The sequence below is a fragment of the Solanum dulcamara genome, chromosome 6 (genome assembly GCF_947179165.1).
Source record: "Solanum dulcamara chromosome 6, daSolDulc1.2, whole genome shotgun sequence".
Classification (NCBI taxonomy): domain Eukaryota; kingdom Viridiplantae; phylum Streptophyta; class Magnoliopsida; order Solanales; family Solanaceae; genus Solanum; species Solanum dulcamara.
In genome coordinates, this window is record NC_077242.1 from 7469415 (window position 1) to 7484776 (window position 15362).

Sequence of the window (15362 nt, forward strand, 5' to 3'; positions counted from 1 at the left end):
GCGGAGGAAACATATATGTTGTTTTTGATATTTTTATGTTAATTATATTAATTAACAAAACTCACAACAAAAGAAATTTAAAAGACGGATCTAAAAAAAAAAATCTGATGGCAAAAGATAAATATAGAAAAAGCACCCCACGATGATTCAATTTTATTTGTATAGCGTGATTTGCTCCTTTCCCATTTTTTGGAAGGAGAAACGTCTACTTTGACTGCCCTTTTCTTTTGTGCATGCATCTTTTAATTTAAGTGTAAGTTCAAATAAAGTAAAAAAAAATATATATTAATTTTTTATAAAATAAATACATTATGGATAGGTAATCAAAATTCAAAGGCACAACTTGTGTAGAAGGATAATGATGAACAACGTGACACCACCGAAGACGAAGTCAGAATTTTGACTAATGGTGTTTAAAATCTGAAGAAATAGACATACGAACTAGTTGAAAGAGGTTCGACATCTACAATATATATTCATAAGATTTTTGTTACTAATTTCCACTTATCACTTATCAGCCAATCAGTATTGACATCATAATTGCGTACTCCGCAACAAAATTTATTTGCAAATTTATGAATTTGTTCTTTTATTGTTCACCTCAATTCATTTTAGTGTTTTTGTCACGACCCAAAATGGGCCGTGAGTGGCACCCACACTTAACCTCCTAGGTGGGAGAACCAACGATACAAACCTCAACTAATAAATATAACAATAATGCGGAAGCTCAATTAAATACATTTTCCCAAAACCTGAAAGTCATCACATGAAGGACATCTAAATTCTAAAACTAAGTCTGGAAATATCACACACCAGAATAAACAAATAACAAAATATGTCCGAAAACTAAAGACACCATGCCATAACCGAGAGAATCCATCACGAGCTAGAAGGATAGCTCACCCTGAAATCTTCTAAATTGGAGACTGACTAGAGCTGAGGTCGAGTCAAAGCCGATGGAAAACTCGCTGCACTCCACAAAATAAAATAAAGAAAGATACACGTAGGGGTCAGTACCGGACAACATGTACTGAGTAGGTATCATCGGCCGACTCAAAATAGGAATCAATATACAATAAGTAATAGCAGGAAATCAACCGTAGCACTTAACAGGTGGCAACCAAAAGATCAAGATCAAGTGATAACACAATGAACAATTTCATAACCAATCAACAATATTAAGATCACACATAAGGACTCAAGCCTCCATATCACACTCTTTTGGAAAATGAGTTATTGGAGATTGGGTAGTATTACGTCATTTTAATTTGTTTTCCTTTAATATTATCGTGCCGGAACGTGACACCCGATCTAAATATACCGTGTCGGAACGTGACACCCGATCCAAATATATCGTGTCGGAACGTGACACCCGATCCAAATATATCGTGTCGGAACATGACACCCGATCCAAATATAATTAATTTATCATTCTTCATGATTACATTCCACTTCATTAACCATATTTCATCAAGCCTTCTTTATTCAAGGCACCATTTTTGATAGGGAAAGTTCAAGATTATGTATTTCACGATCTCGGGATTTCAGACCAATCACAACAACATATCAATCATCCAAACCACAACAATTAAATGCATAGTAAACTTCACACGTTACTCAATGAATATCAATCACTATTAAAAGTCTATCTATGATATAGAATAAAAACCATAACCTACCTTCACCGAAGAACCAAAGTTAAGCAAGCTAATTCACTGGTGATTTTCTTTTCCTCGATGCCTTAGAACATTCCCAATCTATCAAGTATGAAAAATTCATAAGTAAATGAGTATGTAGACATCCATATTACTATATATCTAGCCTAGACCTAAAAGCTCACCCAAATCTATAATCAATTTTTAAATATCAAGTATAGGATTAAGTCTTAATTCCTACAAGTAGCATAACTCTAATTGTGTTCATATAATATAATACACTTATTATTTAATTACCTATCTCAATATATCAAAATATAAATCATAATATGATAACTATAAAAATAAGTTAAAACGAAAAGTAACTAAAAATTGATAACCCAACAAGAAATCAATTTGCAGAACCAATTCACAATATATTCCATCCAATCATTATCTAATGATTACATTAGAATTACCTCCAATTCAACTTCAATATTATATTTGTCCCTCTAACCTTCAAATTTGTAACAATTGTCCACCACTACACTTCTTTTCACCAACAAATATACTATTTATTTTCCACTACATACAACAACTTAACCCACCCAACTAGATGATTCCACGTTGTGTAGATTTCAATTCATAACTTTTGCAACCAACACTAAATTGACCAATAATATACTAATATATATGGTGCCTATCCTAGCATCTAATCTACACAATAAAAATGAAGAGGCATTACCTGAGAGGCTACCTTTTCCCCTTATGCGTGCTGCTTTCTCTCGAGATGAAGGCTGCGCGTTTTTGTTTTTTTTTTCCTTCTAAAACCCTTATGTGTTGAAGTGATAAATATCATTAACTTATCTTAATAAATAAAGTGGTATATGGTATTAAATGAATTAACACTTTAACCCACCAATTAAATAAGTTATCTAAGTTCACCCCTCAATTAAATGACCATAGTTATCGAATAGTCCAAAATACCCATTAAAAATTTACGGGATGAGTCATTTATGAAATAAAAAGTTCTAGTTCTCAAAACGACCTAATGGGTCGTTACAAGTTAAATTATTTCTTCAATACAAGTTATGTAACCTTCAAAACAAGACTTTTTATTACAAATTTTATATTTGTGTATCAAGAACAACATTAAATGACCTTCAACTGATCACTTTGTTACCAACATAAAATTTATTGATCTTTCATTATATAAATTTTACTTCTTAAATATACAATATATATAGTATAAAGATAGCAAGAGAAGAGTGATGTGATGCATCTCTTAGACCAAAAATTATATTTATCTATTTTCTCAAAATTTTGATTTTTTTTCTTTCTTCACTTTTTCCTTTCTTATGGATTGTATTAAAAGGTTTAAAAGTCCCTTCTTAATTACTATTTTTTAAAATTATACCTCCCTCATTTATTCTTCTTTATCCCTCATTTCTTTTCAGTTTTTGAAGCTAAAAAATTCATAGTTAATTCTCTAAATAATTTTACTTAAATAGCTACAGCCTACAGTACAACTGTGCAATACGTATAATCGTTTATTTCCCATAGATTGGTGGTTGAAAGAGACACACTAAATCAGACACACACTTTATCTGGAAAACTCCTTGCTCAAGAAAGTAAAAATTACGACCTATATTCGTAGGAATTCAACCACTAATCTTCACTAACCTCCACGAGCAACATTTCAAATTATAATTTAACAATTTAAGAAACTCACTAAAGTACCTTACCTATCATGAGTGCACTCAAACTGATCTAACAATTCTCCAAAAAGTCAAACCACTTGTTGTTACAAAAACCTCACCAATGAATAGAAGCTATTACACCCTAGTAATTTCTCCTATTGCACTAATAAAACACTTTACGGATTTGGTCCTTCTCGCCCTTGCTGTTGTTCCTTTTTTGCTTGCAGAAAAGGATGCATGAAAAACTCTCTTCTTTCTCCTTTTATACTTTAGCTTGAGTGCCCTAATTTGCTGCTGTTGCTGTTACCTTATGTAACCCCTATACTTCACAAAGAATGTTAATATTTTTATCGGCATTAATTAATTGTTGTTTGATTTAATGTCACTATAGATTTTAGAGACTTGTAGACAAAGTGCTAATTGCTGCTCAAAATATTTATTTAATGACAATTAAGCTATTGTCATTAATTAATTATCACTATAAGATCATTTTTGACCCAACGTCACTTTATCTATTCCTATTCATCTACTTTAATTGATAGTGGATCATACATTACAAAGTAAAACGTGGAGGTTTCATTTTACACCATTAATTAACAAAGTAAGGAAGCAAAATATTATCTTTGAAATTGATCAATTTAGGAAAGAGAAATATATTATTCCCACCTCATTGCCTAGCACGCTCAATTATATTATTTTTAGAGATATCATTTTTTTTATTAAAAAAAAGGTATTATTGAACTCTCTACTGAAAGAAAAAAAAAGACTGATATACATAAATTAGATGTACAATGATATCATATCTTAAAATTATTACAAATTAAATGTACAATGATATCATATCTTAAAATTATTACACATATGCACATAAAGAGACCAATTTGTTTTTTTTTATAAAAATAAATAAATCTCTACACGTTAAAAAGTAAAAAAAAAAGAAAAAAGACAAAAAGAAAAAAGAAGATATACTTAAACCTATATGGATGATACAAATCTCAAGTGTTTTCAAAAATGAAAACTCTAAGATGATGACAAATTAGATAATAGTTATGTAAAATGAAGTGTTAATAATAACACACTAAAATTTGAAGCCTAATATATTTGAATTTGAATATTAAAATAAATTTTAAAATATTTAGATATTTTTTTTAAAAAAAATATTCTATATATAAAATCAAGTCTTTCACAATTACGCGACAGATAAATTTACTAGTTAAAAGATGAGTCTAAAAATAATTCCGAAAGCAAAAGATAAATTTAGAAAAAGCACGCCATGATGATTCCATTTTATACGTAACCATTTATTTCTCATATTTAGGGGAGATCAAAGCGTTTCAAATTCAAATTCAAATTGAGCACTTGGCCATTTCAAGCATGAAGATTTGGAGTGATTTGCTTTTTTCCCATTTGGAAGGAGCAACGTCGTCTTTGACTGCACTATTGTTTTGTGCATGCCTCTTTTAATTTAAGTACAACTAAGGTATATATATATATATATGCCCCTTAACTATTTGAATTAGTACAAAATTACCCTTTATCCATCTTTCAGTCCCCAAATATCCCTAACGTCAACCTTTTAGCTCAAAAATACACTCGATATTAACTCTTTGGCGCATATTTGCGCTTCTTTTTTAACACCTTCCATAAAATAAAATTATTAAATATTTATTTATTATGTTGCCTAATTTGATTGGTCTAAATTTTAACCCTTTTCAAATAAATAATAAAAATCACATATGATTCATATTTTGACCTGATACACTTAACAATAATATTAAAAAAATTATTAATTTCATGATATCTTCATATTAGCCTATTTTAAATCAACCCCAAATTTATTGTAACCCAACTCATAATTGGGGATCCAACTAAAATTCATACCCACCCGTCTGATTGTCCATCTATAAAAAGATTATTATTTTTTGTTAATATAATTTTTTCTATCAATTATCTAATTGTCTTGTTGATTCCTTTTTTTTTTTTTTAAATTTCTTATTTTTAATTAGATATCATAAACTCAAACTTGAAATGAACTTACTTGTTTATATTCTTTTAATTTTATTATATCATGGTGGGATGGGAAAAGGAGAAAAGATTATTTTCATTCTTTAATTTTGAATTTTGGGTACATACAAAAAATGCAGTATACATACATAGTTGCTTAATTAAGTCATCTTCTATCGAACTAATTATTTCTATATAAATGTCATTGTTATTTCTCTCCTTTTTTCTATCTTATTTTGTCATAATTTGAAAAAAGCTAAAATTTAAAATGATGGACAAAATTCAAGAAGAAAAAGAAATGGAAGAGAGAGGAAGTGGGGTGGGGTGGGGAGGGAAGTGAGTGCAGAGAGTAGAGAACTAATTTTTTTTTTAATTTACTATTGGAACCCAAATTATATTAAGTATTATTTTAAGGGAGAATGACCTAAAATGCCTTTAAACTATGAAGTTTGATACACTATGGTCCTTTATCCATCTTATAAGTGTGGCCCTTTAAAAATAAGAGTATTTTTTAGCCAAAAAATTGACATCAAGGGTATTTATTGGTCGAAAATGGATGAATAATAATTTTGTACAATTTAAATAGTTAAAGGACATTTTAGACCCTTCTCCTATATATATAAGGCTAGATTACAACAAGAAAGTTGGTTTGAGGAGACTGATTGTTGGAAGCATGAAGAAAAGGGGAATATGTTACGTGTTTGATTGGTTGCTCTCTAAGTTGTTGTGTCTCTCTTTAAATGAAGAAGAGAGTCTTATATAGACATCCTAAGGCATAAAGTAGAAATAAAGTTGTGGCCTAAAATGAACGGCTGACACTTTAAAGATAAGATGCAAAATAATACACATCGGGTGCTCAATGGGCCCCATCGTCACATGTATTATGTGCTTCTTTTCTTTGGTTGACACGGACTTGACGCGTGCTTATCAGCTTTTCCCTTTTGGAGGATAGTGATAAAGTAAGCACTCACATGACAAATGTGGGCATACCCACATGGCACACCTTGTTATTTACATAGTAGTTGGTCGTAGTTCATCCACATCTCTGAAATTAATAAAATTAGGAGTAATTAGAAGATCAACATCTAAACATCGATCTGCATCTTTTATGGTTAGAAATCACAGTGAAGAAGTAAGAGGAAAAGTTAGAATCGTAATAAATTATAAGAGGTTAAATGATAATACTAGAACAGATGCATATAAGTTAGCTGATAAGAATGAGTTCCTAATGCAACATAAAATGGCTTAACCCAGTTTTTTAAAATTTTTATTCTCTTATTGCTTTGTTCAATATCGCTTTCTATACTTTGTAATTCCCATTTAATTGCACTTTTGAACTCTGGATCAACAAATCTTTGTCTTTCGTGGGTATATAGATGAACTAATATGTCTATAATTTCTACTATTTTTAAGTACAAAGTTAAAGCTTAGTATGTCACGCGAAATTTGTCTATCTTTACCAGCGAAGGACATGGCGACTTCACTGGTATCATTTAATTACAAAAAAAAAAGTAAAAATGAGAGAAGTATAGGTTATTTTAACAATTTAGAGACGAAAACATGATAAAACCACAAGAGAGAGGGAATACTAAGCAGGATTTTACAACATATTTGCTCACACCTCAATACAAATTGCCTGTTATATTCATTATTAAATACTTTTTTAATCTAAATCTCTTTTTATTATGTATCAGAGCGAAAAATTTTTGAAAAATATTTATGCGTAGACCATTATATAATACTAAGAGATATCTAACTCTTAAACAAAATTTACAAGGATTATATTGAAAATATAAAAAGATTAAACCATACAAAGGAGGATAACAAAAGACTTGATCATCTAATTACAATAATCTCTAGATTAGAATATAAATTGATTATGCACCTTAAATTTAGAAAAAATATATGAAACGATATCCTTTTGCCCAGCCTATAAGATCAAGATATTGGTATCTAAATAGAGAAATCAAAGATAGACAAACTTCGTGTCACGCCCCAGGAGGGTACCCTAGGCGTGACCGGCACTTAGAGACTATAGCTAATCCCTAAGTGAACTACTTGGCCTGTTCACACAATCATTCATTCAGCTCTCCATCAACGGAAGACTTAACTCATCAAGATGATCAAATAAATACTTATGGAATAAGGCCAAATGCCAACAATCTGTCTAATCCAATCAACAAGACTAGTACGAATTAAACTAGCCAAAAGACAATCTCAAATCAACAAGTCAACAATCTAGTCTATGAAGCCTCTATCAACTGTCTAATTGGTGTCAATGACAGGTTCATGACTATCTCAAATCAAATAAAGATGAAAGTCTAAACTCTAAAGCTAGATGATAAAAGAGTGGCATCCTTCGAAAGTAGGGAGGACTCACCAATCAGATGGATACGAATAGATCCTCAACGACACATCTGTTGATGATCTCTAGTACTTGTCATTGCATCATAAAATGATGCAGTCCCAAATGGACGTCAGTACGTGAAATATACGAGTATGTAATATCCGTATTCTAAAAGGAGTGTGTCCTTTCTGAATTGTAATTGGATGAAAATAATAATAATAATAATAATAATAATAATAATAATAATAATAATAATAAAATAATAAAATTTTTTGCCACGTGATCAAGTTCCAATTGGAGTCTCATTCTTCACTCCAACTATGTCACTCTAATTGGAGGAACATATTAATTTAATATGTTCATGGTGCATATTAAATTGCACGACATACTATTATCGTTTAGTTAATACTTCAAGCCTAGTCTTTGTATAAAATACTTCGACAAGACTTGAAGTAGGGGGGCATTTGTAAACATTAAAATTATATTGGATTTAAATTCGTAAATTAATTCAAACTATATTAAATTCAAGAAAATAGTCAGTCAAATTAAATGAGCCACTAGAATCACACCACGTGTCAAAGTTATATGATAATCCAAGTCAAATTAAATGAGCCATTCGAATCATGCCACGTGTCAAGGTTATATGATAATCCAAGTCAAATTAAATGAGCCATTCGAATCATGCCATGTGCCAAAATTATGTGGTAATCCAAGTCAAATTAAATAAGCCACTAAAATCATGTCACGTGTCGAAGTTATGTGGCAATCTAAGTCAAATTAGATGAGCCACTAGAATAATGCCACGTGTATGTGTGACATGTTCTGACCAATCAAATTAAAACTCTTCACCAAAGAAATCTGATTGGTCAGTTCAAACCAACCAATCAAATCACACCCTCATACCACTCCCTACAACTATAAATAGAGGTCCTCATTATTCTCATAGCACGGATTTTAAAAAGAACAAGAAGAAAGAAGAGAGCTCGTGGATCAAATGCCACAAAATTTCTACAAAGCTACAATGTTCAAGTAATCAAATTCAAGCTCAAGTTCAAGATCAAGAACGAAGGAAAATGTCAAGAAGTTCAAGATCAAGTTACTTGTTCATATTTATTATTCGTCATAACCATACAAGTGTTCGTGATGATTAATTCAAATCCAAATTTGAAGAAAAAGATTCAAGATCAAGCTATTCAAGCCCTTGACTCTAAATCAAATTCAAGTTCAACATATTCCATATTATTTGAAGAATCAGAGAATTATCATAGAGATTATAATACGCACTATATTTTGAAATCAAATATTACTCTTTGTTTACTCCAATTTTTCGATCTTAATTATTTATTTTTCTCGGCTCAAAAATTTGTTGTTTACAGTTACCTTATAATTAAGCGGCTTTGCATCATTCAATCTTTTTTTGGAGCCTTTGCTATCGTGGGCTAGATGAATAGCTGGGGGTGTGCCTTAGGAAAAGCATCGCTCATTATGAAAGGAAGGGAGAGTAACAGAAAAGCACCAATTATCAGTTCCCCGTTTTGTTGTTTGAATGCACAACATTCTATCAGTTTTATTTGATTGATTATATATTCACTAATTGGTTCATATGTTTCATTGGTTCGAGTTTAAATTAGATTTTCCTTAACCCTAAGTCACAAACTTTGAAGTCCAAAATTATTCTTTTTTTTTGTCCAAGAAGTTCAAAATTATTCGGCCATTGAATTACAAAGCATTCTTTCAGATATGATACCTACCATATATAAATAAAGGATCTAGTAACTTATATAGCTGATTTTTTGACATATCAATGAAGTTAAGCTTGTTATAATTTACTATATTTTCGATTTGTAACATTACTAATCTTCACTTATTATATATGGAAGATAATATATATATAGTTATCTATGAAAGGATTTAAGATATAGTATAAAAGTTAAATATGGTATATATAGAAGTTAAATCATATTGTACATACAAAACTAAATTATTCATAATATATATATATATATATATATATATATATATGTCTGCTGGCTTTGACGTTACACAGATATAGATTGAGAACACAAGATGTAGCAATAGAACCACCACTAAATACGTGGAACTATGTTGAAGTATATATTTGGTCAATTATGTATAAACTTAATCAAATAGATAGGTCATATTTTTATTGATTTTTGGATTTTAGTTTTTTAAAGATATTGAGTTTTAAATTAAATAATTTAATTAAAATTATATATATTTAATAAATTTATTAAAAAAAATATAAAGTTTAGACTAAAGCTACTTAAATCGACCACGTACAATTTCACGCTCAACACTAGTTCTGGCCCTGTTTAGCGCCCGTTTGGACTTATCAATTTTTTTCTTTTTTCAATTTATTTTTGTTAATTTGGTTGTACATTTGTAGTTAATTTTCTACTCCAACTTGAAGTTGAGTTTTTCAAAATTTAATTAACTTTTTCCTCACAAAACTTTGACATCTTTTCAAGTGAAATACATAGTCAAATATATAACTATAATATTCAAATATCTGTTCGGTATGTAACTTCAAGTATTGCTTTTTTTCATATATTATCAAATTCATGCACAAATATCTACTTAATTATCTCTTTAATATGTGTATCTCCCATGCTGACTTAATACATTTTTCATGGAACAAGTATGTAAAACATTCTTTTTTAATAATTGGTGGCATGTCAGACTCAAACTTAGGTTCTCCGCAAGCTCAGATACTCTATTAAAATATATAATCATCATCTCATTCAAAAGCATATATTATTAGTGAAAGCACACATCACACTATAGTTTACTTGATTATTATCTCTACATACACATCATATTTAAAGATTTCAAGTGTTCTAAATTTAATATTTGTACATATTTAACAAGCTTTTTAATACAAATATAATGGGACCAATGCTGCAAGCCTTTGAAATAGGATGAAATCTTCATAAAGTTGATCATTATGAGTCTTACAACAAATTTTATTTGCAGGTTCAATATCAACGAGAAGGGATTCTTAAGCTCGTTATTTAGTACAAATCAGTGAAATGACAAAATTCATAAAGATTACTCAACAGGCTTTGGAAGGAATTCCAGGAAGGTCTTATGAAAATTTAGAAATTCGGCATTTTGACAACTTCAAATATCATTAAGCAAAAAGTTATTAGATTCGGCTGAACTCATGCCCAAACTTCTAGCTCCGTCCTTAGTTGTCTGAGGAAGTCATTATCTCATGTAACGCACTCTTGCTTCTCTTAGTAGTGGTTTGTTGCTCTCTAATATAATCCTCGTAAACAATGGGCCGATAGGTGCTTTCACTCTTTTCTTTGATAAGTGGACCTGCAGGCTGAATTATTGCATCCATTGCTGGGCCATGACCCGCTCCTATAGAGATCCGCTTCGCCTCAGCATTGACTACTGCTCTATGTTCTATGCTCTTGTACTTCCCATTACTCAATATCTGAGAATTTTTTTTTCTTTTTGTAACTCAATTTTTTTTTTTTTTTGTAAAAAAGAAGTTTTCTAAAAGAAAGATGCTTATATATAATAAAATAAAGGACAACCTATTATAACAAAGTTAAGATACATAAACTATATAAAGTTTAATTAATAGTTATAATTAGAGAGTGATAAAGTTAATCCATGATTCAATCAATTTGTTTAAGCAAAGAAAAACATTGAAAAAAACTTAGAAACAAGGTTACAAACCAAATGAATCATGAACATGAGTTGACAGATTGTATCTTGCTCAAAAGCAAACACTGACACATTGTAGAATAACGAATATTTTGAGACAACCAGAAATAAATGTATGAAACTAAAAATCCTAAGTCAAGAACTTTATATACTGAATGGTATAAATATAATTTATTAATTTACTACTAGATAACCCGATAATAAAAAAAATTAATAAAATTGTTACCAAAATCGCTAAATTAATAACCGATTATCGATAAATCAATAATTTTTTTCCGATTAAGATTATCAATTTCAATTCAGTTTTGAATAGCTTTAGCTCAATTAACCTTTTGTCAGGTCACGATCAAGTTAATAACCCAATCAATTATTAACTTACCATTTTAAACGATGATTTACCAAGATGATATTAGAGGTGCGGTGATCCTGTACTTTTGACCCTATTGTAATTATCTGACACTAATCCTGATTAAGATAGTGTCAAATTATACAAGTTAAATTGAAAGCAAAAATAATGACACTAACCTCCAAAAAATCTCCTAGATTGACAACGAAAGTGCCAGGGACACTGGGGACAGAGTACCATGTTTGATTGTGTTTAATTTGCAAGCCAGGAATGCCATTGTCCATCAAAATAGTGAGACCACCATGATCTGAATGTGGAGCAAGTCCCAATGTCTTGTTTGGCTCAGGACATGGTGGATAAAAATTTGAAATTATCATTTGAGTCCCTTCATCTCCAAGTGACCTCTCTATGTAATCTGGATCCAGGCCTAATCCTTCTGATATTCCACCAAATATTTTTTGCGCAACTTGCCAAACTTCCTTTAAGTACTCCTTTGCAACGTCCCTTCACACATACATGTACAAATTGATTAGGAAAAAATTAAGAAGAACCTGTTACGATAAGAGGAGTTGTTTAGATGGTAATTACTCTTCATTTTCGATCATGAGGTGGGAGATTCTAAGGAGGAATTTTAAAAAAGAAGATAAATGAACCTACTACTATCTCTTCACTCCCAAAAGAATTGGAGTAATCAGTAATGATGTTGTGACAATAAAGGACAAATCTTCTAATTTTTCTTTAAAATGGGACATTTTGAAATAAAGTATACATAGTAACTACATCAAAGGAACTCGTTGCAGTTTTAATAGTGAAAAATATATAAAGATTCAAAAACTTGTGATCAAGGAAAAAATCCCATTAATTATAAAAGGATGCGACAAAATAAAAGCAACTTTCAACTTGTGTTGCCAAGGAGTAAAATGAGTTGAACAAACCTAAAGGGTTTAAGTTATATATTACTCCCTCCATCTTATATTCGTTACACTTTTTTTTCCCACACCTTCCTTAAATAATCACAAATAAAATTAATAATTTTATTAATTTATTCCTTAAAAAACTTTTTAAATTTTTTATAGATTTGTTTACACTTTCAAAAATAAATTAAAAAATGAAAACATAATTAATTTATTTTAATATTATAAATTAACAAATAATTTGAAACAGCTAATACGAATCAGAAGGAATATGTTGACAGTGCAAAAAAATTTGCACCTTGATTAGTGCAATATAACCAATTATAGTAGGTTATTACTTAAGCCGTTTGGTTGAGAGCTAAGTTATCTCAGGATAACTTATCCCACCATATATATGATATAATTTATCCCATCATTAAAGTATAAATGATGGAATAAATAATTTTATGACTATCTAATACCTCCAACCAAACACAGAATAAAATAATCTTACATTTTATCATGAGATTATTATTCTTTATACCTCACACCAAACGACTATGTTTTAGATTACCATAGATGTTGTAAATTAATTTAATCTGATAACATAAAAATTCTCTATACAATTTTTTTTCTTAACCTTTATTGGTAAGTTGTTTTAAGATTTCAATGAGATCTTTAATAATATCCTAGAAAAATTATTATTTATTCAAAAAAAATCAAAAAATAATCATTTATGTATATGTGTAAATATACGTACCATATAAAATCATTTGATTCTTTTTATTTTTGCTCGAATTGGATGATTTGAAAATTATCATGTCCAGTTCTCTCAGGGATGGATCTATTAGAATTCACCTATCGTAATAATAAAAATATCTGACTTGAATGATCCTATAATTAGACCTAAATTGGCTAAAAGTATGAGTTATAATTATTATAAAGAGCCTGCATGGCCCAATGATCTTTTATTGTATATTTTTGTTTCAAACAATATAAATTTTACTAGTTTAGATAAGTAGTTTAGATACATGTATTGATGACTCAAATATATGTATCTTAGATCTGTGAGTCAAATAAGGTGTAATTTGTTCTATATACACTGTATACAAGAGGGATTCTCATTATGTGTCTACAATTTTCTCTTGCTCGCCTCTCTCATCTCTGGTTTGCCTCTCTCATTATGTATCTACAATTCAGAATGAATGTGGGTTTCATTAAATTATATATATATATATATATCCAATATCAATTACCTGTAGGTAGGCGGATTATCTGGCCAAAGGTGATATGTATGTGGAACTGGACCGGCATAGTGCCTCAGATAGTCCCTCCAATGAAGGGCATGCTTTCTGGGAGTGGTCAAGCTTGTTCCATATCTTACTGGATCCATCACATCTTCTGAACCATATCTCATTTTCTCTTCCAATGGCAAGTTGAAAAATTCTTCTACTACTCGTACCATTTCATCCATCAGGGATACTTCTATACCATGATTAATCACCTGTGGATATTGTGGAAAGGATGACCTTCTGAAATCAACATTATCTCACAACACTTGAGATAAAACTAAAAATATAAAAGAGAAAGAGTTGGGAAAGTTAAAAGTTACCCTAAAGAATCCCCATTCAGCACAAGCAGAACTAAGGGCACGTATAGTTGACAGTCTTTGCTCAACAGGTCCATTGAGGCCACTCAAATCTATCACTGGAATGTCACCATCAATGGCCAACGATGGCTTTTCACCTTCTGGAATTGGCAAAACAAACTCCGAAGGCACCATTTTCATGTCCTTTGAATTGTCAACTAGGTACTTTACACCTTTCTTGAAATCTATGTATGTCCATAGTAATATTTTATTAGTCAAAATGCATGCTAGTGGAGAATGTGAGAGAAGGAGAAACAGTAATTAATAAAAATACCTTGGTTCAAGTAGTTGGGTTGAAGTGTAGTTTCCATTAAAGCAGTTTTCAAAGAATAGATCTGCTCAACACAGTAGAAATCAGTTGTAAAAAAAAATAAGTATTCAGATAGATGGAGATTAGGAAACGATACCTATTAGGTGATAAAGTGGCTGTTTAGGCAGATGGCTCTTTTCACCTACTTACACTTTTTGCTATGACGAATGGAATGCCCAAATGTGAAAATATCTTTTGCAAAACAAATATATTAATCGAATTAAAAATAATTTTTTTTTCAATCTTATCACTCAAACAATTTTTTTCTGCGGGAGATAATAACAAATATTCTTTATAAATTTTTTTCATATTGTACGAACAATTTTTTCCGGACAATTTTTCTTTTCTAGATCAGATGACTGAGAAGACGAAAGAATGGAGTAAGTTGATAGATAAATATTTAGTTGAAATTAATAAATAATGGATGTTTTTATAAAATATAAAAGTTTGGAGTAATTTTTAAATTTTTAATACTTCTCAAGTTCCCAAATTCTAGTCTTTTCTAGAACTTGGGAATTTGGAATTTTTGCCAAATATATTTGCCAAGTAATAATAAATTATATGGACAAACGCTAATTTTCAATAATTATTCGGATTTTTTCCAAAAACTACTTAATGCTAAACGTTTACTTAAAACGTGTCAACTTCAATAATTTCGAATTGGGGTGCTAAATGAGGAAGGACTATGCTTCTTCAATTATTTGAAAACAGAAATAGAGGTTCAATTATTTGTTTTAGAGTTGGAAGAGTTTTAACTTAGGGAATTTTCGCATATAGCCAC

At 30.1% G+C, this 15362-nt stretch overlaps 1 protein-coding gene across 1 annotated transcript; it reads right to left on the bottom strand.

The window, feature by feature from the left end:
- Positions 1 to 10842: 10842 nt before the first annotated feature.
- On the bottom strand, positions 10843 to 14753 carry LOC129892054 (protein DOWNY MILDEW RESISTANCE 6-like). The gene is made up of 6 exons (XM_055967590.1): positions 14679 to 14753; positions 14546 to 14606; positions 14236 to 14456; positions 13880 to 14127; positions 11910 to 12234; positions 10843 to 11148 (listed from the first exon to the last, which is right to left on the bottom strand). The coding sequence occupies exons 2-6, from the start codon at positions 14580 to 14582 to the stop codon at positions 10894 to 10896; spliced, it is 1086 nt and encodes a 361-aa protein (XP_055823565.1). The 5' UTR covers positions 14583 to 14606; positions 14679 to 14753; the 3' UTR covers positions 10843 to 10893.
- Between the last annotated feature and the right edge of the window lie 609 nt (positions 14754 to 15362).